The 25,106-nt window shown below is 53.8% G+C and overlaps 10 protein-coding genes across 10 annotated transcripts; 5 read left to right on the forward strand and 5 right to left on the reverse strand.

Annotated features, from left to right (window-relative positions):
- Window positions 1-805: 805 nt before the first annotated feature.
- On the reverse strand, window positions 806-2,467 carry BO80DRAFT_480594 (MFS general substrate transporter; the record flags this gene model as incomplete). The annotated part of the gene is made up of 5 exons (XM_025723354.1): window positions 806-1,171; window positions 1,294-1,490; window positions 1,540-2,084; window positions 2,132-2,333; window positions 2,377-2,467. 5 exons carry the CDS (start codon window positions 2,465-2,467, stop codon window positions 806-808), a joined length of 1,401 nt encoding a protein of 466 aa, XP_025572486.1.
- Window positions 2,468-2,974: 507 nt separating this feature from the next.
- Window positions 2,975-5,619, reverse strand: BO80DRAFT_467263 (putative alpha-L-rhamnosidase C; the record flags this gene model as incomplete). Its single annotated transcript, XM_025722840.1, has 2 exons — window positions 5,519-5,619; window positions 2,975-5,465 (listed from the first exon to the last, which is right to left on the reverse strand). Exons 1-2 carry the CDS (start codon window positions 5,584-5,586, stop codon window positions 2,975-2,977), a joined length of 2,559 nt encoding a protein of 852 aa, XP_025572487.1. The 5' UTR covers window positions 5,587-5,619.
- A 1,811-nt stretch (window positions 5,620-7,430) lies between these two features.
- On the forward strand, window positions 7,431-7,956 carry BO80DRAFT_437254 (uncharacterized protein; the record flags this gene model as incomplete). Its single annotated transcript, XM_025720996.1, has 2 exons — window positions 7,431-7,478; window positions 7,654-7,956. 2 exons carry the CDS (start codon window positions 7,431-7,433, stop codon window positions 7,954-7,956), a joined length of 351 nt encoding a protein of 116 aa, XP_025572488.1.
- Window positions 7,957-9,109: 1,153 nt separating this feature from the next.
- On the reverse strand, window positions 9,110-10,950 carry BO80DRAFT_362312 (Zn(II)2Cys6 transcription factor domain-containing protein; the record flags this gene model as incomplete). Its single annotated transcript, XM_025716051.1, has 3 exons — window positions 9,110-9,526; window positions 9,581-10,818; window positions 10,884-10,950. 3 exons carry the CDS (start codon window positions 10,948-10,950, stop codon window positions 9,110-9,112), a joined length of 1,722 nt encoding a protein of 573 aa, XP_025572489.1.
- A 551-nt stretch (window positions 10,951-11,501) lies between these two features.
- On the forward strand, window positions 11,502-12,500 carry BO80DRAFT_320733 (zinc finger MYND domain-containing protein; the record flags this gene model as incomplete). The annotated part of the gene is made up of 1 exon (XM_025715123.1): window positions 11,502-12,500. A coding segment is annotated over one exon (999 nt), but the record flags the coding sequence as incomplete, so codon positions are not given.
- Window positions 12,501-14,530: 2,030 nt separating this feature from the next.
- BO80DRAFT_504279 (carboxylesterase/lipase family protein) lies at window positions 14,531-16,189 on the forward strand (the record flags this gene model as incomplete). Its single annotated transcript, XM_025724417.1, has 1 exon — window positions 14,531-16,189. One exon carries the CDS (start codon window positions 14,531-14,533, stop codon window positions 16,187-16,189), a length of 1,659 nt encoding a protein of 552 aa, XP_025572491.1.
- A 257-nt stretch (window positions 16,190-16,446) lies between these two features.
- On the reverse strand, window positions 16,447-18,536 carry BO80DRAFT_480599 (fungal specific transcription factor domain-containing protein; the record flags this gene model as incomplete). Its single annotated transcript, XM_025723355.1, has 5 exons — window positions 16,447-16,472; window positions 16,520-16,769; window positions 16,827-17,707; window positions 17,758-18,074; window positions 18,409-18,536. 5 exons carry the CDS (start codon window positions 18,534-18,536, stop codon window positions 16,447-16,449), a joined length of 1,602 nt encoding a protein of 533 aa, XP_025572492.1.
- A 146-nt stretch (window positions 18,537-18,682) lies between these two features.
- On the reverse strand, window positions 18,683-20,302 carry BO80DRAFT_413239 (NAD(P)/FAD-dependent oxidoreductase). Its single transcript, XM_025718052.1, has 3 exons — window positions 20,148-20,302; window positions 19,105-20,090; window positions 18,683-19,052 (listed from the first exon to the last, which is right to left on the reverse strand). Exons 1-3 carry the CDS (start codon window positions 20,265-20,267, stop codon window positions 18,860-18,862), a joined length of 1,299 nt encoding a protein of 432 aa, XP_025572493.1. The 5' UTR covers window positions 20,268-20,302; the 3' UTR covers window positions 18,683-18,859.
- Window positions 20,303-20,495: 193 nt separating this feature from the next.
- BO80DRAFT_167129 (uncharacterized protein) lies at window positions 20,496-21,348 on the forward strand. Its single transcript, XM_025713916.1, has one exon. It carries the CDS (start codon window positions 20,707-20,709, stop codon window positions 21,157-21,159), a length of 453 nt encoding a protein of 150 aa, XP_025572494.1. The 5' UTR covers window positions 20,496-20,706; the 3' UTR covers window positions 21,160-21,348.
- A 1,133-nt stretch (window positions 21,349-22,481) lies between these two features.
- Window positions 22,482-24,787, forward strand: BO80DRAFT_413242 (MFS general substrate transporter). The gene is made up of 3 exons (XM_025718053.1): window positions 22,482-22,994; window positions 23,040-23,653; window positions 23,725-24,787. The coding sequence occupies exons 1-3, from the start codon at window positions 22,759-22,761 to the stop codon at window positions 24,657-24,659; spliced, it is 1,785 nt and encodes a 594-aa protein (XP_025572495.1). The 5' UTR covers window positions 22,482-22,758; the 3' UTR covers window positions 24,660-24,787.
- Window positions 24,788-25,106: the final 319 nt, after the last annotated feature.

Consider the following 25,106-nt stretch of genomic DNA (forward strand, 5'->3'; position numbering starts at 1 on the left):
CCACCCGCTCTACATGCTCCCAGCAATGTTCCAAATTGACCGCTAACGACCCCCGATGCGGAGTGGGGGTTGCGGGTGGTGAAGAGGGTGGTGCAGTGGGTTAAGGCTTGGGAGAGGGGTTGGGGGAGTGGCTGGGGAGGCATTGTTGTGGTGGTGGTGGTGGTGGTGGTGGTGGGATGAGTGGGTGTGAGGTCTGGATGTGAGGTCTGGATATGCTGGGTTAAGTAGGAGTGAGAGGGGTCGGGGGATATCATCTGCAGTTGCACCGTGCAGGTGGGGCAGATACGATAGTAGTACAATTGAGGCAAGCCACCTCCCTCTGCTAGAAATACGCCGATCTTGCTCTTCACTGGGATTATACCCCGATATACCTCCGTGTACACGGACAAGACCAATCCCACGCTTGATAGCGGCCACTTCATTCGTGTCAGATGCTTTCTTCTTCCTGCGTTCCAATAGAAAACCCGACAAGTCAAGCATTGAAAAGGAATGCTTACATCCCGGATGGACGTCAGACGGCTAAGATGAGATGATCGTATCTCGGAAGGAGTCTTCTTACCATGACTGGGGGGCTGATGTGGAGTTAAGGGATGGGGTAAGTGGTGATGGAACTAGGTCTATAGAGAGTGGTGTGCTAGGCTGTTCCTCTACCCTCTCAAGTACTGAAACTAATGACAAGGCCCGAATTGCCTTGAATTGTGTATAGTGAGTATATACTGAGGCGGCACATACGTAAACTAGATTTCACTCCATTGACACCCAAATTGCGGCACTGGGTATGTCTCATCCCACTGGCATATCCCATCTAAGGGGCAGTAACATCCTCCACCCTCTCCGTCCCATTCTTCCCCTCCACCTGCAACTCCAACTCCGCATTCTTCCCCCGCACATTCCGCTCCTCCGTCATATTCAAATCCGTCGACCGATGCCCATCCAACAAGTCCCGACTCACCGTATTCGCATAGATCGGAAACGCCCACGCCAGGACATAAAACGCGGTCGGAATCGCCATCGCCTTGTGGAAGTCGTTGCCGGTGCCCGTGGCCACGGCACCTGTCATGGGGGGAATCGCAGCGCCTCCGGAGATGGCGGCCACGAGCATGCTGCCACCGCGTTTGGTGTGGCGGCCGAGACCGCGCAGGGCGAGACTGAAGATGGTTGCGAAGCAGGCCTATACCGTTTTAGTATGGATGAGTATGGATGAGTATGGATGAGTATGGATGAGTATGGATGAGTATGGATGAGTATGGATGAGTATGGATGAGTATGGGTGGTGGAAGTGTGATGACATACGCTTTCGAAGCACAAGACGAGAATTAACATGGCTACACTGGTTGGACCGGTGGTGGTTACTGCGGCTACGCCAAAGACGAAGCAGAGTAGGAGGTAGACGGCCATGATGTAGCGGGGTTTGACTCCCACAGTGATCATACCACTCGAGACGAAACGCATGAAGGTGTAGAGTCCTTGGCCGACGGCGAGGAGGTCGGCTGCGATATGGTCAGCGATTAACCTTCATCGAGAGGAGAGGGAACATACATGACTTGGATTTCGAGTATCCTGCCTGTTCCGCAAAGTTGATAAAGTAGTTGGCGACAGCCACTTGGGCGCCGGTGTAGCAAAACTCACTCCACACTCCCAGGAAGAGATTGTACTGCTTCGAGAACGGTCCCACATCGTGATTGGAAATATCCTGCTCCTGTAACCCCATGTCCGCGTCGGTGACTTCAGGCATCGGGGCAATGTAGAAGAGCGGGATGAGCAGCGCCACGAAGCAGGCCACCCCCAGGTAGACCCACTGCACGTTCTTCAGACCCTGCTCCGTATCGACGGTCTTGGCGAAGAAGACCCGGGAGGCAAGAAGCGGAGCGATGAAGGTTCCGACTCCTTGGACGCCCTGCGCGAGGTTCAGTCGGATTTCCGAGTATCGCGGAGGCCCACAGATGGCCAGGAAGTTGTCTGCTCCGGTTTCGAGGGTGGAAAGACCGGCGCCGACGACGAACATGCTGCCGCAGAATCCGCCAAAGGAGGCTTTGACGCCGCTGGGCCAGAAGAGGAGACACCCGACGGTCATGACGCCGAGCCTGCAGATTGATTAGTGAGAAGGGCGCGAAACGAGTGGGAGGCGTACCCCGTCATGAATGTCACCCTGAAGCCGAACCGGCGCAGAATCCATCCTGAGACAGTCAAAGGGCAGAGAAAGTATGCGCCAAAGTATGCTGCCGACAGACCAGACGACTGTGCCGCCGTGATATTGAGTTCATCTTGGAAATGAGAATTCAAGGTATCGAGAAGGCCATAGGCGAAGCCCCAGAGAAAGAAGAGGATGGTCACTGCGATTGTTAGCTAAGGATACGTCAGGTCGCTGGCACATACCTAAAAAGTTCGGGAAAAGAGACTGTTTAAGCGTGATGCCCGAGCCCTCGGTAATGGCCTTGTCATCGATGGTAATCCGGCGTCGCCACATGCTGACGGAAATTGACAGTGAAGAAATCACAGGAATGGAAGGAAAAGGTAAGGCTGTCCAGTGCGTCCGAGGACCTGACGCAGGGGGGGGCACCTTTATCAGAGCTGCATCGAGAGCTCAGCTCTGGTAATTCGGGATAGTCCAGCCCGAAACAAGCCATGTGGCCAACAAAGGATTGAGAGCTGCTGGAACGCCCATGCGCGTGGCCTAAGCTGAGGCCAGGCCGCCTTGTGCGATGGCTGTTGGTTACGAAACGCCACGAAGGGAACGGATCGCCTTAGCCTGCCGCGTGGCTCGGAGAGGCCGGTCTCGATTGGTGGAGAGGCAGACCTGGGGAGAAGCGGAAAATTAGCTATCAATTTAGGTTTGCGGGGGACACCTGACCTACCGACAGGGATGCGTGCCTCTGCGGGGTGCGTGAACAGTCTCCAAGATGAATGGGGATGTCAGGGATCATGTCATATTATTTTTCCTGAAGCAGGTATACGGCAGAGTATATGTACATGCTCATTTCCTCACGATATACACATCAGCACACGATCCCCCAGAAACTCTAACGTCTAATTTGTCCTTCACGACCGTCCCGTCCTTCCCATTCACGGTATACGATTGAACCGCAAATGGCACGCTCACGATACCAGTAGTATTCTTCGGCGCACATACATTCAGCTGCACCGTGCCGTTCTGCCCCAACTGCCAGCTTGCCCGGATCGGCCCATTCGGAGTCGGCACCCTCCCCCGCGCCCACGAGACATTCACGTCGAGCATCGCCGGGCGGAAAGCCCACTCGGAAAACCCGGCCGAGGTGGCTTGGATGCCCAGAACATATTCCGTGAGAACATACGTCGGGGCCGCGGACCAGGGATGCGCATGCGATGTGTACAGGTCCAGGCCGGGGCGGCCATCGGGGTATACATATTCCCACGTGCCACCGGTATAGTATTCGTCTTGGTTCACCATCGCCGCCCAGAGCTGATCAAGAAGAACGCTGATGGCAGTGGCTCTCGATTGGTTTGCCTGCGAGCTATTGCGACTGACCTGGAGAATTGCCTCGAGAAGGAAGCCGGAAAGGAAAGGCGCAAGATCGGTGGTTGACGCGTTGGCAACGGACGTGGAGGTCTTGTAGCCGACGCCAAGACGAAGGGCCGATAGGGCCGCAATGGAGGACTCGGCTTGGGTGGCATTGGAGATGCCGGCAAGGATGGACCAGGCGCTGCCGGTAATAGACTGCTCGGTCGAGTCGCTCAGATCGACTGCGTAAAAGCCCAGCTGGGCGTTCCAGAGTTGGTCGCGAATCGCGTCTTTGATCGAATTGGCTGACCGGGTCCAGGTCTCGGCAACATCGTTTTCACCCACCACCGAAGCAATCTCGGCCATTTGACTCAGGGTGTCCGCTAGAAGAGCCGACACTGCAGTGCCGTTGCTGGAGCCCGAGAAAAACGCACCTATGTCGGTAGCGACCGCCAGTCCGGATTGCTCATCAATCAGCGGCAGAACGGCTTCGACCCCTTCCTTGATCTGGGACCAATGTTTGACCACAAAGTCCTGGTCCGCAGAGTGCCGGTAGTACCCAGCAAATGCCTGAAGGAAGAATAGCTGATAGTCCAGAAGACCAAAAGCATTGTAGGTGTTGACATACTTTGCCGATTGGCCCATGGCGGGCGACATGCTGAAATAGCCACTGTACTCGGAGGAATTCGAGGCTTGACGATCCAGCCAATACTCCAGGGACCCGACTATAAAATCTGAACGATCTGTGCTGGACTGAATCACCCGATATGTATGTACGAAATCGCCTGACCAGACGAGACGGTCTCTCTTGGCCCCATCCAGACAGACGGAGTGGTTACTAGCCATTACCCCGAATTCTTCCAGAACGGAGCTGGATGTCATCGGGTTCTCATATAGCAGGGTGCCATTCTGCGCATGGACTTCCACATCTCTGACCAACGCAATCTGATCTTGATAAGGTCCAAACCCCCAGGTTCCGCCCGTGAGACTCCCTGAGCCACCGGTAGAGCCGGATACTATCTGCAGGTCATCGAGGGCCACGAATATCTCGGTTCCATTAACGACAACGCCGTATCCAGTTGCATTGATAGTCGTTGAAACCTCATACCAGTCGCCCTCTTTGACATTGAATGGTAAAGGATAGTGATTGACCTTGCCGGTAGTGAGCGACGTCTGGTTGACCAGGTTCCAGCCGTAGCCCACAGCCAGTGTGTTGGGCGGCACAATCGTCCGATTGGTATTGACGAATGTCGAGCCAGGAGGATATTCACTAGTCAGAACAAAATATGGCCCGAATCCGCCGACTCCCGTGGCGACCTTCCAGCCGGTCCCTCCGCGGATAATTTTGGTATGAAAAGTCATGGTGTAGTTCGCAAAGGACGCCCCCATCACCGACTGAGCAGGTTGCTGCCCACGCAGATAGACTCCATCAGCCGTGACCTCCCATGTGGACGGGGCAGTATTGGCGGCAATGCATGCTTGCTGAACTGTCCGTGGCCCCAAGGCCCAGATCTCGTTGTACAGATCATTGGAGCTTTCGAAGAAGCCGGGTAGCTCGTTGACAGGAGTACGATCATTGCCCGATCGAATCCCTGCTTGGCAAATGCGCACACTGCCCTCGGTGAGGAGCAAGAGATTTTGCCAGCGAAGACCGCCTTGAATGAAAAAGGACTCCATCCTTCCAGTCGAGGTTACATTGAACGTTTCGACACGGAAGGTGTTGGATAAACCATTGGCGAACGTCCAAGGACCATCGCCGAAAGGAGCATCGAGGCCAGTCATGGGCTCGGTGTACTTGGCCTCAATCTGGACCGCACCGGATAACGAGTCTACATCGAAAAAAGGGAAGCCTCCAATCTCGGTGCCGTAGTCTAGAGTCACCAACGGGTTGGTTTGGTCCAGTGTAAAGCACGATGCATTGCCATGGCTGGTATAGTTCGTAAAGCCTGCATTGACTTGGTATCTGGTAGGAAGAATGATAGTGCCGCTGGTCAAATGTTCAGTCAGCGATGATCAAGATACATGTTGGTTTGTACATGCCTCGCGCCAATGAGCGATGCGAACAGTAAGCTGCTGCACGTGAATATGGCCAATTGCCTTGCGGACATCTTCAGCCAATCTGTCAAGGGTCAACCCTGCCGTCAACCGCATTTCTCGTCAGAAATCCCAGCAGATAAAAGCAGCGCGAAAGCAGCATGGCCTGGACTGATTGAGAGGCCGGTCAGTCTGTCGGGTTGTGGGCACCAATCATGTTCATGCCGGGCGCCGATCCCGGGCCATCGTTTCCCCGCATTCCCCCTCCACAACTTCATGGCTTTCAGCCGTCGCGGGTTAATAGCCCCCGAATGTGTGCCCGGCTGGAATGCCCCGTGAAGTGGTCCCAATCGGGTGTTGAAGCAGTGATAGGTATTTAGGATGGGGATGGAAGATATACTACTATTGGTCGCCTGCGTCGCCCATTTGCCCCTGGAAGCAGATACTAGTGACAAGAAGAGGGAGGAAAGTTGGGAACAAAACACGGACCGATCACCTGACCCACTGGATTCCTGCCAATCAGGTGACCGGGCACGGGAAGGTCTGCCTGGTTGCTCTCTTCCCTTCTCCCTCCCAGTTTCCTCAGCATCATCATCTCCATACGCTGATCAGCTAATCTCCGTCCAATCTTCTAGGGATCCTACCACTCTGTCTCTCCCATCACATCCCCCCCAGCTCACGGGTCATCCGAGCCTCGCTAGGCATTCTCCCGTGCCCGCCAAGGCGCCCACATTCAGGACCTGACCCTTTTCCGTGAACCCCGCCCGCATGTTCGGGTCTTGTACCACTGTGATCGGGTGCAGCAGAACGGGCAGCTCCTCCGTGTGGAATCATCTCGCTCCAGGAACACCATGCCATCTACACGGCAGCACACGATGTCGGTGGCAGCTGCTGAAGGAGTCTGAGCGGGGGCATAATCTGATCACCTAGGGACCCTGTGGGATCTCCAGAGAGCGACTGTGACCGCAAGTCGAAATAATGCTGTCGGAGCAGCTGGTCAATCGACCTCTGCTAAATCTTGGCATGCTCCCCATCACAATCCTCGCTACTTTACTCCATACAGGCTTCTTCGACATCATCACTCAGGTGATTTTGCTAACTATCATATACTTCCCCCCTCAAGGTCTTGTGAACGTATGTGATGCACTGAGATTGAAATCAGAGGGGATCAATACCTTGCAACATTTCAGTTGTAGATACAGGCAGCCCAGGTGATCGTAAAGGTCATTGATTCAACTGCTTTCATCCATTCGTCCCGTCTTGCTACTATCACCATGGAGGATCACAGTCTATAGCCTCCAATAGTTGACCCTTTATTCGACCCTCCTAGTCTGACAGGCCCCTAGAAGTTTCACACCCTACAATCACACGATCGTAAAAACCCTCGTAGTCTCAACAACCCACCCCTCCACAGTCCCCAGGTATCTACCCATGGCCGATCACCGGAACGCCTAAACCCCCCAACACGGAAAGATTTTCGCTCTCTATGCGGGTGCGGTAACTCGCTTATGTGCGGAGTACGGAACGGAAGCAAACGAGAAACGGGACGCTCGACTCGCAGAATAAGCAATTATACATACAGTGTACCCGGCGTAGCCAAGCCTATAGCCTCTTGTCTATCAAACCTTGTACCCCTTGTGCTGAATTAACAAGGTAACGGCGTCGTGCCCCCGTACTGAAACTTGCAGAACACAGAATAGAGACCGGGGTATTGACACGTCATATCTCCATTTCGATGAGAAGATTCTGCTGACGTGAGCCAAGTATACACTGCACCCACAAACATACTACATGTACTCCGTATGCATGTATGTATCCAAGCAGCCAGGAGTCGGTGAGCAATCCAGCCCCGCCTCGATCCGGGGACCTGCATCCTAGCCAATAGATCGGTGGGTGACGGCCTTATTCTCCATCCGAAATGCTTGAGTGGCTATGGGTTACCCCAGCCCGCTCCGTCTGCATCCTTGTATGTACTCCGTATGTAGGTATGTTTGCGTAAGGCGTCCCAACCTCCGAGCCAGCCTTGGGGAAATGCCTCGCCTGGGGGCGTCCGGCACCAGCACTGCCTGGATACGGAGGTGCAGAGCTGGTCAGTGCCATATTTTCAGGGGTATAAATACCTCCTTTATCACCCGACTTAGTTCTTGCTCAACTCAACTACCATCTCACTCTCCAATCCAATCTTCCATTCATCAACAAGAACCACACAAGCCGTCACAATGCAACTCCAGACTATCACCCTCACCCTCCTTACGACACTCATTGCCTCCGTCCAAGGAACCGTCACCCTCGGGTCTAGCTGCAGTGGCAGCGGATACGACTGCACCTCCGACTTTGATAACATCGCCGTGTGTAACGGCGCGCAGTGGGTGCTTGCGGCGAAATGTGGAACTGCTTGCTGTATTTGGCCCGCCGGAGATCAGGCCCCGTCGTGTAGATGCTAGAGGAATATGGGTAAGTGAAGGTTCTCTGTGGCTTTGTGCAGTGAACTTCGTGAGCTGATTCATTAGGTTGCGACGGGGTTTGGGGATTTGATTAGGGTCTGGGTGGTGACTACAGGTTGGCGGTGATTGATGGAGAGGCATTGGGAAAAAGTATTTCGGATTGTGGTGTTGTTATCCTTGATACGGAGTACCATGATATGAATAGTATGAATGGATGTCTGTTTGTTGTGCTGCACCGGATTGTTGCAGTTGGATCAACAGGTGTAAGGGAATTAGGAACCACGAACCAATATATTGTTGTCGGATTCAATAGTTTGCCGTCGCGCAACGGCTAGAAGCCCGCGGGGCGCAAAAATGGGAATCCCAGACCTAAATAAGAAACGAAAAGCTCCGATTGGGGCTTCACGCTGCAGATCGCCCAATGGTCCTCCTTAGCGCAGCATGTCCCCCGCTTCCTGTTTTTCCGGATCCTCCGCGCCTGGTAATATCGTAACACGACCATCAATAATGGGAGAAACAAGGGCGTGGACCATCTGCAGGCCGCATATTCCTGATTATCTAGTGGCCGAGTGCAATTTCTGGGAGACATGTATAGATGATGGCGCGGTATCTCGAGCATACCGAAGAGCTAGGCCGAAGTAGGTTCTCAACCAAGTTCGATAACCCTGATCGTGCCAGTAATCGATCGCCTGAAGAGTCTGTCCATTTTCAACGTGGAGAGATTGATTATCAGTGGAAAGCTGGGAGACATCCGTGAAGACCGCATCCGCAAGTCGGACGAGCCCCGTTGCTCCCGGACGATCTTGGCCAGTACAACATATAGTTGGCAATAGTGTATATGGAGACTTTTTTTTTTGTTAAAGATAGGGTCCTGATGATATCGCAAGACATGGTCGCGGTGAGGATTAAGAAGGTGTGTGGGAAGAGGTTGCTGGGAACCCCACGAGCGTTATAGAGGCATTTGCGTCTAAACCTTGGATAGTCATGAAAGAGACGCCGATCCCGAGTGAAGGCTTCGCCAGGGGTGTCGGACGGAGTTGTGTAGAAGGCTTTGGCTGGGCGCTGTTGGCCTGACGCGAGCGTCCTGTTCAATTGCTGGACACCTAACGGTCGCTTCATCACACTAGGACAGGCATGCACTAGAACGGCCCAGCTAGCCTTCTCCACTGACCAACTCGCGCAGTGTGGCTATGGAAATACGGCCACCAGATCGTTTCTTCGCCTGGAGACACACACGGAACACCTCTCGTATCGCAGAGTCGGATATATTCACGCATACCCAGTCCCAATGAATAGGATCATTCGTCTCAAGGCCCAATATCAAGAGCGACCATTGAAATCGTTCTAGAAGCTGGACGGACCCTCGAGAAATCGTGCGGTGTGCGGTGGTGATGAGGTCGCTCAGTGCCGATTGAACTTCAGTTGGGACAGGCCGGTCGCCCAGAGGAGATCGACTGCGACACAGATATATACATACAGCATGGAACAATGATACTGTCACCAGTTCCAAGAGGGATGGAGAAAGTCCCTCCTCCTCAACACCTACCCGGTGAAAAATGGACGATTGTTCCTGCCATCGAGCTCGTCAATTGAATTCGGAGAATCTTTGGGATATCCCGCTCACCTTTCGTAGGACACCCAGTTGTCTCTGGATCCGCATACCCTCATCGTCTGAGCCTCCCTGGCTGTAAATATTAATCCTATGATGGATGCGAATGAGTTCAAAGTAAACCTGCAAGACGGCCGCTTCTTCAACTTCGGGGACTGCATTTAGGCCAGAACCAAGACAATCCCGTGGCAAGCAGAGAAACGCAGTCCGCGACAACCTCCATATCTTTTGACTGGCTTCTGGATTCTCATTGACATAATTTGCAAATGATCCACCGCAGTTGAAGAAGCTGCAAAATCCGTCCCGATCGTACAAGTAGCTAAATACTCGGCAAAGAAGCACGTTTTCCGGTACCGCGTTGATATTATCTGAGGTTGAAACTATTTCTTCGTTCGTGCAGAGGCGATTTATTCCATACAGCCTCACGTAAGCTAAAACCGTGGAGCTCAAGGCCTGAAACCTCAACGGAGCTAACCGATCTCGCCGCATCCAAAACATATACATGTATAGGAAAGACAACATCACCTCTAGATGATCAGCCAAAGCGACCGGATTCCATACCTGGACAAGGAGTTCAATCCCCTTTTGCAAGTGGAAGCGTGACTCGGCAGTCGGGTGGCTTCCTTGGCCGTGGTAGATGGCTATCTCGCTATGCGACACCGCGAGAAGGAAATGCAGAGCGATTCGTTTGTTCCATGTATGCCGGAGGAAAAGTGCGTGTGCAGAGAACAGCGGTGGCCGCGTAGACTTCAGCGGAGCGAGTACCGAATGGTGGAAAGCCACGGCCTGCCTATCGTTACTGCCCAGCGAGGGACTTCTTTCTGTGGCATCCACGAGAAAGAGTGGGGTGGCAGCCGTGAGCCAGATGGGGGTAATCACATCCTGAAGATTCCCAATTGAACTGTCCTGTGCGGATGGTGGCAGACACTCGGTTGCAGATAGGTCCCATTCGCAGATCGACCTCAACGGTGAGGTTGGACGGGATGATGAGAGGTTCGAAATCCCTGCCGACCCCTCCTCTCTCCCCGTGTGTGTAACGTCATCCCTCGCCAGTCCTCTTGACTTTGGCAGAAGGGGCTTGGGGGTCCAATCGTTGGTTTGGCGATACTTTATCGGGCCGAAACCGCGCCTCCTGGCCGCTAGCGACGGTCTGGTCCGGACCCATTCGCAGGCAGAACCTAAACGAGCGCATCGACCACAACAGGGATGTTGTTCATCGCATTTGACGCGCTTTGCGACACAAGTCTGGCATCCTGACGAGACAAACGGCTGAGTGAGCTGGCTTCAACTGGACGAAACGGGGGGGGGGGACTCTCACCATTCCGCGACCGGCCTCGTTCCACTCGAGCGCGGGGTGGAGCGGGGGTGCCGTTTGCTGGCTCCATTCAAAACCCGGCGATGGATACGAAGATGCCTTTGAGATCTGAATAGTGATTACTGGTAGGGATTGGATCCGATCCGACGGTTAACCTTTGTGGATCCAAAGTTAACGAGGAAGTGGAAGGACGGTGGATGCGAGAGAAATCCGAACGAGGGAGACGGAGACCACCCTAAGCCGGATTGTCTCTAGTGGCCGCTGTTTGTTGCCTTTGCTTGGGGGCAATCTAGACCTGTCCCAGTGTTCCCTCCTCCAGCATCAACACCACCCGGAACAAAGTACTCTTTAAGCTTTGCATCCTCATTCAACGAGTGCGCCTTTGACAAAGTACCTGGTCGGCAACCAAATGCGGGATCTTCGCTCCAGACATTCCGGTGGTAGTGTAACATCTGATCCCGGAAGGCCAACAGGTCGATTTACAACCCTCCTCTCCTCAGCCATATTTGACCTCCGCGGGGGCTTCATCCATCATGCTCAATCAGCCTTCCTGGCGACCTTTTTCCGTGGATCGCTCATTCCAGCGCATACATGACGACCACCCCCTCTCTCTCCAGCGGCTGTGGCCACTGCGGCCAAACCAGAAACCTTCGGCGGTGCAGTGGCTGTCAGGTCATGTTCTACTGCAGCAAGGACCACCAAAAGGCCCATCGTTCCGCCCACAAATCCGCCTGCCATGCCGTTGCTCGGGCCCGTGGATTCCATCAGCGCGTCGCTGTCCCCATCACCCGCGCCTGCGGAGGCACTGTCACCCTCACTAGGATTCCCCAGGATGTTCGAGACAATCGAGAAGTGTTTCAGGGGTGGATGCACGACTATCTGTTCTCGAAATACTTCCTCACGGAGGTGATGGACAAGATCAACACCCGGCAGGCCGTTCAGGAGCGGCTGGACCTTCTCCTGTCCCTCGTGCACGTCTTTCGCGCGGACGAGGTCGGCACCCGGTGGAAGATCCCAGCCCTCCTGATTCGCCTCCAGCGGGACCAAGAATCCTACGACTTCATGAAGTGGTTTTGCTTGGCAAAAAAGAGAACCCCGATCGACGAAATGAACCCGGCCTTGCCGTTCCTGGATATGAAGAACGCGGATGCCTTTGAAGACGTCATTCAATTCACCAGCGAGTGGAAAGCGAGTCGGTTGGTGGAAAGGATTCACACCATGTTGGCGTTGACGCTCCTGAAGGTACGGCTGGTGTTGGATCTCCGGATGCTTGAAACTGTCGGCACCGCGATCGGTGAGACCATTCTACCCGAGATCCATATCCACATCCAGGCATATGTGGTGGAGTCGTCCGTGATCTCCAAGGACCGCGCTCTCCTTGCGCGTTGGGATCACGGCGTAATCATTGCCGAGCTAGAGAAACAGATCCGAGTTTTGATGGAGGAGGTCCAACGATTCAACGAACACATCTGGTCAACTTTGGTGGACGGCCCCTTTCCGCTAGCTATTGTCTATACGTCAGGAAGTCCGGAAGAGGCAGTCAGTATCATGACGCAGTGCCATGCGGCTTGGAGTGAGTCTCCGGGGGCGATTCCGTTTATCCGGGAACGCTCGGCTGGATTGATAGGAATCAAGGGAGAACGGGAAGACCCGAGTGTACGCATCGTGCAGGTTGATCAGGCCTTCTCCAGCACCATGTAGATAGTCATGGTGGCCGATATCATTTCCACGAATGAAACTGTGTGAGATGTGTATGGATCGGCTGGTTTTTCCGTTGGGTGGCCTCTGTGCTGATACGCAACCTATGAGCCTATGATAAGCGCCGATGGTGAAATAAGCATAAATCGCGCCGTCACACGCTAAACGGTAAGTCAGTAAGCTGCAGAATCCTGATCTTACTGATGAGTAAATTGATCAATCCGCTCCACTCTGGCTGGATGTGGTAGAGTCCTGCCTATCGAATACTCCATGTTCTATATCTGATCCGATCTTCAGTGCATCCCCCCTCCGGCGAGAGACAATCTGAACGAGAGTCCAATATGAGCGATTCTGGTATTTGTTAACAGCAATCTTGACATATCGGATGAAGCAGAGACGACTAGGCTCTATACGGAAAGGAAATTTGTGGACAACACTCTCCTGTTGCTACAATGCAAATGTTCAAATCACCGATATCTCCCAAGATATACTTCATGACTCAACATTTAATAGCAGTAAACAAGAAATGCACCAATTGTCCGCATGCTCCTTTAAACAAGGTGGCTAGCAGTGTTTAAAACCATGCAAGGTGCAATAGCAAATCTCCCTCTTCTTCTTCTTCTTCTTGAATACTGCTTGTTTGATTGATCTTAATATACCACATCCGCCTGTTACGGTGACATCACTTGAGGAGTAAAAGCTAGCTGCCCTTCTGGTCTCTAGTCCCTTATATACGATTACTCCGTCGAGGTCAGCAAGATATCGTGAAGGATTATCATCAGCTATCACTTCAACCAGGAATTTGTGTACGCCTACGAATATCATACGACTGAGACAACCCCGAGAGAGATTAGACAATGCGAGTATCGAATGCCCTGTATGTTGCAGGTTACGTATGATGCTGTGAATATCTCCCTGTTGATGTCTACCAAGTCGACATCCGGTCTATTCCCGATTTGGGGGGAGTTTGCGAGGTCCGCCGGGGTCTCGGGCATATCCACCCAATCCACTCAACCCGCTCGGGTCAGGGTTGAGCCCCGCCGCCGGATCAGGATGCCCAGGCCGACCCTGTTGCGGGGGAGTCGGCCACACCTGCCCCAAAGAGTAATTCCACGTGACAATCCTCCGGCGGGGTTGCAACACTCGCACAATCAACTCTTCACGCTGCAACTCTTCACTCCCACCTGCTGCCGACCTCCCCCCACCCAGATTGAAACGCGCGGCCAAGACGGGACCCTCAAACGGGCGTCGAATGTGCCGATCATGGATGATGCAGTGGGTCAGCCCATTATCAATCTTCAGTATCTGCCACTGCAACTCCCGACTCTCACCCACTCGGCAAGAAATCGACAATTTCAGCAGCAGCCGTGCAGTCCGGATCCTGCCGTGAGCCTATTGACCAACTTCTCCCGGACACACCGGGTGGTCTGGATCAAGACAGCGTAGAGCAATGGTGCATGCCCGGTGTGATGACCGCATGACAACGGTTGACTAGCATGATCGACAGGGGTGCGAGTGCTGCTACTTGCTAAACTTGCTTGCCTCGGCCTCCACTTGTCTGGGCTACGGAAGAACCATGTACGGAGTACCTGCGACGACCATGCCACCCACATCAGTATCGCTTCTTCGCGTTTTCCACGCATGGTCGTCATCCGCGGCCGTAGTAAATCCGAGTCCCCACTTACGCATCATCCCGTGCAACAATTCCAGGCCCGCAAGCCACCCTCGGGGTTATGGGAGCATCTCTCTGCCGGCCTGCATCGTCGGACTGGACCATTAAGCTCATTCTATCCCCCCTAGCAGTGGGGCCCTGTTTCCGTCCGTGACCGGTGCCTATCGTAGACACATCTTGAGATCAAACCTATATATACCGCGGTGATCCTCTGCCAGATCTCATTCTTTTCCTCAGCATCCCTTGTCTCTTCAAGAACATCCCCTCTGCATCTCTCGGCATGCCCTCCCTCATCTCCAAGGGCCTTGCCTCCGTGGCCCTGGGCGCTGCAGTCGCCCAAGCCCAGCTCTGGGACCAGGTCATCCAGACGAGTTACGGTCCTGTCAAGGGCTACAAGTACTTCACCAACGAGACCGTGCTCGAGAAGTTCTTCGGTGTTTCCGAGTCCAACGTCACCGCTTTCCTCGGGATTCCCTTCGCTGCGGATACTGGCTACCAGAATCGCTGGAAGGCGCCCCAGCCCCGTGAGCCATGGAACGAGACCTTAAACGCCACGTCGTTTGGCCCTGCGTGCCCCAGTAACTACGCGACTGACATCAGTGAGGACTGTCTCAGCTTGAACATCTGGACCAACGCTGGCTCGGCTGATGCCAAGCTCCCCGTCATGGTTTGGAACCAGGGCTCCGATGAAACCAGCGATGATGCCTGGTGGTACGGGGGTGGTATGGCCATGAAGGACGTTATTCTCATCTCCTTCAACCGTCGTGACGATGCATTTGGCTACCTCGCCACTCCCGAGCTCAACGCGGAGGGTCTCGCCACCACGGGCCACAACACGTCCGGAAACTACGGCATTCTCGATCAACTGGAGGTTCTGAAGTGGGTTCAAAAAAACATCGCCAACTTCGGTGGTGATCCTGACCGCGTCACGGTCGCTGGCCAGTCGTTCGGTTCTTCTCAGGTGTACCATGCTGTCAACAGCCCTCTGTTCACGGGCTACTTCCACGGTGCCATCTCCGAGTCTGGCATCAGATATCCCTATGATCCCTTGTTGGCTGGTCTGGCCACCTCGTATGTCAACATGTCCACGGCTATCACCCATAGTGAGGACTACATCGCTCAGCACAACGTCTCCACCATCGCCGAGATGCGTGAGCTGTCTATGGAGGACCTCCTCATCGGTTCTCAGGATCGTGTCAACGACACCTGGATCTGGTGGGTTACGGCTCTCTCGGCCGGCTACCCTCTGATCTTCAAGCCGGTTCTGGACGACTACGTCCTTCCCTCCACCTACCTCGAGACTCTCCAGAACGGACCTGCCAACGATGTCCCCGTCATCACCGGTAACACCAAGGATGAGTCTGGTGCCTCCACCACCACCGACTACACCGTCCACGAATATCTGAACTACACGTCCCTCAAGTACGGCGACTTGTTCGACCGCTACATCAAGCTCTACCCCGTCAACGACAACGCCACCACCGGCGACCGCTCCTGGAACGCTGCCGCGCGTGACGCCTCTCTCGTCGGTTCCTGGGCCTACGCCACCGACTGGTACAAGGCCGCCGAATCGCCTTTCTTCACTTACTACTGGACCCACGCTCCCCCTGGCCAGACCGCGGGTGCCTTCCACCAGTCCGAGATCATGTACGTGCTGAACGCCCTCTACGCCAACGCCGATACCTACCCCTTCACCGAGGTCGACTACGAGATCGGTGAGAAGATGTCTGCCTACTGGGCCAACTTCGCCAAGACCCTCAACCCCAACCTGGGTGGTTCTTACACCGGCAAGGGCAGCCTGCCCCGCTGGACCCCGAACAGCCCCAACGGCACCCAGGTCGTCATGGAGCTGGGCAACTACTTTGGCAACGTGCCGATTGCCCACCCCAACCAGGTGGAACTCCTCATGGACTGGTTCCACGAGCAGATCCCTTACTAGTGCTCTGCACTGATGTCGCCTTCTGTCACCGATGGGTCCTGCAGCCCCATCTGCCACTACATATCGATCTTGATACATTCCCTTCTTATCCTCTCTCTCCGAGACTTTGTGACAATATATCTTGTACATCTATTGTAATCCTCCTTCTTTCAGGTAGACATGTAATGTAGGCCCCCCATCGTTCGTATACCTTACTTATACCACCGCACTTTTAGAACCCCGCCCAAGTCACCTCATCCCCAATCTGCCCAAACAACTCATCCAACGACAACTGTTCCAAGTCCTGCGCATCCGGCAGAAATAACCCCGGGGTGTCACTACCCCCCATACTCCCCTGTATATTCGGTACGGGCTCGTCTTCGACAAGCGGATGCACGAATTGCGTTGTGACGCGCAGTCTGGCACCGCCTGGGGCGGTGGGACCGGGTGTTGTGATTGTGGTAGGGGTAGGGGGAGGGGTTGATGTGGGGTGGATTTGCGGGTCGAGGAGATCCCAAATGAGAGAGGGTTGAAAGGTGATGGTTGTGCCTTCGGTGGGGAGGGTGGTTGTTGTGGATTGCAGGGTGCGGAGGGTTTGGAGCTATCGCTTCTACTTAGTGGGGATGGTATCTTGAGGGTGGGGGAAGAGGGGGCGTACCTTATGGGAAAGATGCGGCCAGGTGGTTGCCATACGAGATAATATAACTTCCGAGATAGTCAGATGTTCCCGTGCGGTCTTAGCGATATCCTGATCCTTCGCGAACTGGAAAATCCACGAGATGGTCGCTGTTGCTGCAACTAAATGCCCAACGAGCGGGTCATGGATGGGAAAAGTGAGACTTTCACAGGCCTGAAGGAGCCGGAAGACCCATCCGGAGTGGAATAAGGCATGGTCGACAGTTTGTTGGAGGAAGAAATGGGGTTGGGGGACGTTGCGGTTCGCGCGGAGGACGACGAGATGGATGAAGGGGTGGTTGAGGATTGCGACGGAAGCGTGGATGGTGATTTGCATTGCGATCCAGGGGGTCCAGTAGGTGTGGTGTTCGAGGATCTCGGCCCGGGGGCGTTTGGTGAATGCGACGTTGCGGAGGAGGTGGCAGTCTGCGAGGTGGGAGTCGTAGATGTTTCGTTTGTAGTTGAGGTTGGTGTAGGTGGAGTCGGGTGACCAGGGGGTTTCGGTGTGGCCGGATCGGATGTTGTGTATGTAGAGGGCGGTTTCACCCCAGATGAAGATTAGTTGGATGTAATATGCGTGGATGCCGAGGTCTTTGGGTGGGTGATTGCAGTCGGAGAGGTCAGGGTGTGAGTCGGTTGGGAGAGGAGGGGGTAGGGGGGCGCTGGGGGGGTATTCGAGGGATGTTTGGCTTCTTGGTGGGACTGAGAGCTGGGGGCAGAAGATGTTTTCCAGGATGCAGACGCTCCAGTGGCATCGGGAGCCTATGAGGTCTCCATCTTCTGTTGGGTTGCGGAGTAGGGTGCGAAAGGCCTGCAGACGGGAAGCCATCCCTATCGTCATACATGCTTGGGCTTCTTTGCGTTCTATGCCGCTGTTAGAGAACTGCCAGATGCTGAGGGTATATAGTAAATACCTTTAATGTGCCGCAGGGCCAGCAAACACAATGACTCGATGACTTCCACCCTTGGTATGCCTTGGACAGCCATTTTGAGAACGGTCTCTTCTGCAGTCTGCGCATAGAATTCCTTGGCATCCAGCTCCTTACTCTGGTAGAATTCATGGCTCGTAAATGACAGAATAAGTGCCAGAAAGCTCCAGAGAAGGAAGTCGGGTCCTTGGGTCAGGTCAGACCGGAGGGTATTCAGGTCGAATAGCGGTAGTGGCTGCAAGTGTAATGTTGCCCGATACACGTCTATAAAGTGTTCGAGTGACTGTGAGGGTGGATATGGACTAGAGGGTGTTAACAAAGAGGCAGTATCAACAGCACCGTGCAACTTGCTTTGCCAGTGAGAACGAAGAGGCATTTCCAGAAGCCCCTCGTATCGGGGTTTGCATGTTCGGATGACTTAGGAGAGTTCCATCACTCTCAGGGGCCCCTGGGGAGGTCCCACCTTCTCGACTCGGATCTGGACTTTGATAGATGCCATCAGCCTTGCAGGATGATGCGAGCACAGAGATGATACACACTAGAGGACATCATAAAGATCATGGACCTGAGACTCGAGCATCCGTAACCGATCCTTGGTAGCTCGTCTGGATGTGTTAGATAGGCGTGTTATCTTACTGGATAAAGCGTATGCATACGGTTTGGTGACCTTTCTGGTCGAGCTGACTGGCTGCTCCCTGGGTCGATATACACATTGCTGGTCCAGTCTTTGGCACATGGAACACACGGGCCTCTCCGCCGGACATTTTGTCTTTTTGCGACTGACTCAATTAGTCGATGCCTAAGCGATCTACGAGGAATGCCTCACCGGCAAGGCTCACAGGCGTGTCGACTGCGTTCCCTTGATCCTGAATGGCGATCCATGATTCAATATGGAGATTTGGAGCAGATACTCGGACTGCGGAGGTGCAAAAGATGGTCGGTTACTCCGTCTACGTGACCGGAATATCCGCACGCGATTTTGCCGGAACTAAACCCCCTTCAGGCCTAGCCTGTTTCGGGCTTCCTCTCATCCATTTGCTACACATAATCTCGTTATCCATGCACTTCATCGCTGCGCTGATGCTGGTTACAGTTTGGCCCTCTCCCCAGCCTCCAACTCCCGCCTAGCAGGTCCACCACGACTCCCATCGCCCAAGAACACATCCTCCCGGTTCTGATAGTCGGTCCGGAACCGCCACTTCTGCGCCAGGTGTGGTGGCAGATTCTTTTTCAGCGCAAGCGACATGTATTCACCCAGGACTGGCAAGAATTTGAACCCACTAGACGTGCGTCATTAATATCCATGTACATCAGCATCAACAGGGAACTTACTGTCCACTTCCGGCGCCTCCAATGAACAGATTCTTGAAATCCGGATGAAAGTCCATGATGAAGTCGCCCGTCGGAGTATCCGTATACCAGCAGAGAGCCACCCTCTCAAACGGCCGATCCGCCAGTTCGGGCAGAATCTCGCGCAATCCCTCTCTCAGTCGAACTTCGCCGTCTGCAGGGGCAAAGTTGCGCCGTTCGCGGGGTGGAATCAGGGGAGGCATTGAGATATTAGTCTTCACCGAGGTGGATTCTCCCTTCTCCGGCTTCCGGGTATATCCCCATCCGTGAACCGCCACCTTCAGCAGTCCCGTGTCCTCGTGAGGTGGAAAGTTGAACCAGCCTGTTGAGAAATTGATGTAGACTGGCAGCTCCCGGTACTTCTCCACCTCCTCCGGAGTGAGACGCATGTATCCCAAAACCTGGCCCGTGGCTAGTGTGGAGTTGTACATCGGAACCAAGCTGGATCCCCACGCGCCAGCTGCAAGGACAAAGTGATCTCCCTCCACCGAGGCACCGAGCCGGGTACGCACTGCCTTGATCGTATTCTGCGAATCGGTGTCGAATCCCACCACCATGCCTCTACGGCCACAAATGAATGAAACGCCAAGCTCGAGACAGTCATCACGCAGCTGACTGATCGCTTTGTTGGCGTCGGCCCAGCCAGCTTGCTTATTCTGATAACCAGTGAGCGGGGGCGCGGCTAGCTTGCCGGTCAGAATCGGATGTAACCGTTTCGCGTCAGCGGCGTCTTCCACCTTGGTCCATGGCAGTTGGTGGTTGGTCAGAGCTGTCGTGGCCTTGGCGATCCACGCTTGTCCATGGGCAGTGGAGCTTCCGGTAAAGATGAACGGGGCCGGATAGAAGATGCCGTTGTATTTGGGCTGCTGCCATTTCAGATACGCAGCGTGTGCAATCCGTAGATAATCGTCGTCGGCATAGTCGAATCGGATGAGCCGGGATATATCTGAGCTGGATCCATCGGTAACCTGGCGCTGTCAGTCGGACCTGAATCGGATGGCGGTCTCCGGATATCCGGCACTCACCGGTGGCATGTGTCGGTCGAGGACCGTAATGTTCCGGTAGCCCTCCGAGGCGAGCTGGTAGGCCGTGGAGAGGCCGAATACGCCCCCACCAATAATAACGATACGGCTTTCTTTGTCCATGATCGATGCTTTAAAACCAGTACTGGATTGAAAGGGGATGAATTTGTAGGATTGGAGCGATGCTTCAAACAAATTCCTAGGCCTTCATATACGGCGGGGCGGAAAAGTAAATCTGCTCCGCTTCCGCTCACGTGGTCGGCTCAAAGCGATCCGCGAGGCATTCCGACGCATGGTAACACTACAAGTAAAGATGGAAGGCTAGTAGAAAGGGCAAGCTGCTATTTTGTCGAGGCCTCTAACTAAAAGACTAGTTCCCATCGGATTGAACCTTTGGTGTGGAGATGTGATCATTGCTGGGCTGCCTTGAACACGCAGAGAGTACTACTAGACTACATACACAAATGGTGTGCTCGCAAATCAACCAAGCTGGAATAGAAATGCTTGAAGGGGGTTGAATTCACTACAGGCATATCTACTCCGGTCATGTGACTACGCCTTTATGCTTTTGTTTACTTTTCCTCTCCCGTCTTCACCCAACCCAGTCAGCGATTCTAACTCATCAGGAATCAGTTGGCATCGTCCTCTTCTTGAACTTCCGGCCACTTTTGTCACAGTCACACGTCCGATTCCTTCATTGGAATTCCGTCAATCAAAACGACAACGTTCCTCAACGGCGCCAGCCTGCTGCCTTGCTCATCGCCCCTGGAAGGGATCGTCGCGGAAAGCGGGGTGCTTGTTGCTGCAGAGAATAGACTACAAGTCTACAACAGACCTCCATTGGATGAAGAAGATCCAGTGTCTGCATGTCACCATTGCAGCATATTCTCGCGTCTCCTCAGCAGACGTTTTAACGTGGCTCCTAGTTGCGGACGCAGTAGCCCCACCTTTGAGCAATAGTGGCAACTGCGTACAGAAGGACATGCAGCTGTTATATATCCTGCTAATATCTTGATCCATTGGGAGAAGTTCGTTCTTCTGTGCGTTTCTTTCTGTGGACTGCTCACAGGCCAGAGGATCGTCCTGAGAGTCTCTCAGCATGGCCTACATATGCCGTGGCTAGTCGCAATTTAAATGCTTTCGGGAATTCCGATGCTGTCTAATTGATCGGCCAATTTGAACATGAAATTGGTCGCATCGTCGCGGATATGCCAGAAATGCAGGTGGACAGTGGATCCATTACCAACAGCATTTCCAATGGTTTATAATCGGTTCACTTTTCCTCCGAATCTGGCTTGACGTCGTCCACAGCCCTCAAAATTCAAACCAAGTGGACCTTGCGGCTGAAGGGTTGAATGGGGAAGATGCGGATACCGCGCTCTGTGGATTCAGATGTCCCTGCAGGCTGCAGCGGAACCCTTGCAACGTCAACTGCGCCTGGGGTCAACAAATCTGCCTGGTTGCCTCCCAAAGGTTTCATTGATAACATTCATGGTCATTTTAAGCCTGGCGCCCCAACAATCCTTGGTAAGCCATTTGTCATGTTCCGGTCATCGCAGAATTCTTCCCAAAGCAGATACGGCTGAACACCTGAGGTCTAGAGATGGATCCACACTCAGTGGGTTGCATCTTAAAGTTTTCAAAAGTCACTATCCATGCTTGGGTCAGTGGGAGAAGCCTTGATCATTCGGATACGTAATAAGCACAGGAGCTTAGTTCGGAGAATACCGATCCCGAGTGGATATGGAAGCAACAATTTGGTCCATCATTGGCCAACCGGACAAGCTGTGCTATCCCAATATGGCGATCCAGACAGGATGAGCCCATGCTGACCTCTGGCACAAGCTTCTCGGATCATGAGGTCGGCAGAGCCAAGTAGGATCTGCTCGTTGCATGAGACCAGTGCAGATTTGCAGACCTGCAGGACTCTTACGCGTCATCCAATTTCCGCCCCTTGGCAGCGACTGATACAACGGTGAACATAATAGGACGGAGTACTCCGTAGATTAGATCGATAACCAGGCCCAGAACATCTGATGTGTCTGCAAACTAGGCTAGCAAAGTTTTTACGCCCAAGCTTACACGAAGGATTGACGGACTTCCCATCGCCATCACGGGAAGTGAAATTTTTTCAAGCGCAGAGCCGATGCTCAGGGAAACCAGCCAATCGAGCCGACCGCAGGAAGGCAGCTAGCCAATCTGAGGAATTGTGGCCCGCTTATCCGTCTAGATCACAGAAGGGTGGCTCCATCGCCGGGCCGGACAGCCATCATTGGCTGATTTCATCATCCCACCCGGCATCGGCCGGCCTGCCGTTGCGCCGATTGGTCGATGGACCCGCCAGTGATTATCTGATTGCCCTTATCGCCCCCATTTCGTCCACGCACTTGACCCTGACCCAAAGCTCTGCCCCACCTACGCCATATGGAAAAGTTGCTGTTGGCGCTAATAGGAACTAAGCACTCAAAGGAATGGATGACTTACAGGAGAAAGAGGACGAGGAAGGATCGGGCCGACTATATATTCACCGTGTGATCGGCCGTTTCTTTTCTCTTTTTCGCTCCCTTCCATCCTTATTCATCTCCCCACCCCTCTGGAGCTATCGTCAGCCATCATGGGTGTTGTCGTCGACCGACTCAGGGGTCGCAAGACCAACCACATCGTGGAAGACCTCCAACCGGTGCAGGTTACTGAGCATCCCCAAACAGATGCTTCCGATAACGTTGGCGAAAAGTCCCAGGCAGGACAGGGTTCGGAGGAGGTTTCCCGCGAGGCTCCGATCGGTGTTCAAAAGGCAGAGGCTGCCGCGCTGGTCTGGAGCAAGAAGGCCATCTACGGCACTTATGCATGGTAAGAGCAGAAGCAGCACCGACACGGCAATGCTGACTATCTCAGGATTTGGGTCTGCTATTTCATGCTCGCGCTTCACGAATACATCAACACCAACGTTCTCTACTATGCCTACTCGAATTTCAGCACTGCCTCTCAAGTCACGACGGCCTATATCCTGGCAGTCATCATCGGTGGTGTTCTCAAGCTCCCTATTGGCAAGTTGCTTGGGATCTGGGGACGCGCCGAAGGCCTGATCGTTTTCGTCCTCGTCTATGTCCTCGGACTGATCATCCTTGCTGCCTGCAATGGGCCGAATGCTTTTGCGGCAGGCTATGTGTTCTACTGGATCGGTTATGATGCGATCTACTTGATTCTCGAGATTTTCATCGCGGATACCTCTGGCCTGCGCAACCGAGCCTTTGCGTTTGGCTTCTCGACCACACCTTTCATCTGCTGCGCCTTTACCGGGTCTCTCGCCGCTAATTCCTTCATCAAGACCTCTGGCTGGCGCTGGGCGTACGGTGCCTTTGCCATCGTGCAACCATTCGTGTTTGCGCCTCTGATCTGCGTCTTCAAGTACTACGAACGCAAGGCCTACAAAACCGGCGTTCTGGTCCGTCCAGACAGCGGCCGGACATGGTTCCAGTCGCTGATCCACTACATCCATGAGTTCGATGGTAAGCATCCCTAATCCTGGACACACCCCAAACCCCATCTTCTCCATCATGACAGTATCTAACCGTCGCAGTAATCGGCGCCCTCATCCTCATGGCAGCCTTCGTCCTCTTCCTCCTCCCCTTCAGCCTCGCCAGCTACGGCCGAACCGAATACCACAACGCGGCCTTCATCGCAGAAGTGGTAATCGGCTTCTGCCTGTTCTTCGTCTTCGCTGCCTGGGAAAAATGGTACGCCCGGGTGCACTTCATCCCCTACGACCTGCTCCGGGACCGGACCGTCCTCGGCGCATGCCTCCTCGCCGCAGTCCTCTACTTCAGCTTCTACTGCTGGGACAGCTACTTCTACTACTTCATCATGGTGGTGTACAACCTGGACGTCACCAAAACCGGCTACATGACCTCGATCTACACCGTCGGGTCCTGCGTCTGGTCCCCCATCTTCGGGTTCTGGATCCGCCTCGTCAAAGAATTCAAATACTCCTGCCTCTGCTTCGCCGTGCCCCTCATGTTCCTCGGCGCCGGCCTCATGATCCATTTCCGCGGCCAGGACGCCGACATCGGATACGTTATCATGTGTCAGATCTTCATTGCCTTCTCGGGCGGTATGTTGGTCATTAGTCAGCAGATGGCGGTGATGTGTGCGTCGGATCGGGATGGGATTCCCATTCTCTTGTCCATGTTGGGCTTGTTTAATAGTATTGGGGGCGCGATTGGATATGCGGTCGCGGCAGCGATTTATACGAATACGTTTCCGGATGGGTTGAGGCGGGCGTTGCCGGCGGCGGATCAGGGGAAGTGGGAGACGTTGTATCAGGGGGGGTATTTGTCCCAGATGGAGTATGAGCCGGGGTCTGCGGTGCGGGATGCGGTGGATTTTGCCTGGGGGTATACCCAGAAGTATGAGGCGATTGCCGCGACGTGTATTTCGGTGTTGATGATTCCGGCGGTCGTGATGTGGAGGCATTATAATGTTGATCAGAAGCAGAATAAGGGGACGATGATTTGATGAGATCATTTGGTGATTGGGATAGAGAGTTGTGGTATTGTTAGATTTAGTAATAGTAATTAGATTTTTTGTTTCATTGTTGTGATGGTTGGAAGAGATAACCGGGCATTGCCATGTTAATAAAAAGCTAAATCAGAGACAAAGAGCATTAGCCATATCTTTCAGTGTGTCGCAGTGTCTCGCGTATTTCCCTAAAGAACACGGCCCGTTCCGCGCATATAGGTACGACGACTCGGAAGTTCCCTACATCAGCAAGTCTGTTCATTCACGTCCGTTGTGGCCAGGGATATGACGGCCTTTGGCTTCAAACCCATGTATCAACAACGAAGCACTAGGCCAGCATGATCCCAGCGTCCGCCAGACCAACATAACAATGACTATTAATCAGAAAGATGAATCGCAGGGAACTTCCCCAAACCATGAAATACCACCCACCGCTACCAAAAC

This window comes from Aspergillus ibericus, assembly GCF_003184845.1.
Source record: "Aspergillus ibericus CBS 121593 unplaced genomic scaffold BO80scaffold_38, whole genome shotgun sequence".
Taxonomy (NCBI): Eukaryota; Fungi; Ascomycota; class Eurotiomycetes; order Eurotiales; family Aspergillaceae; genus Aspergillus; species Aspergillus ibericus.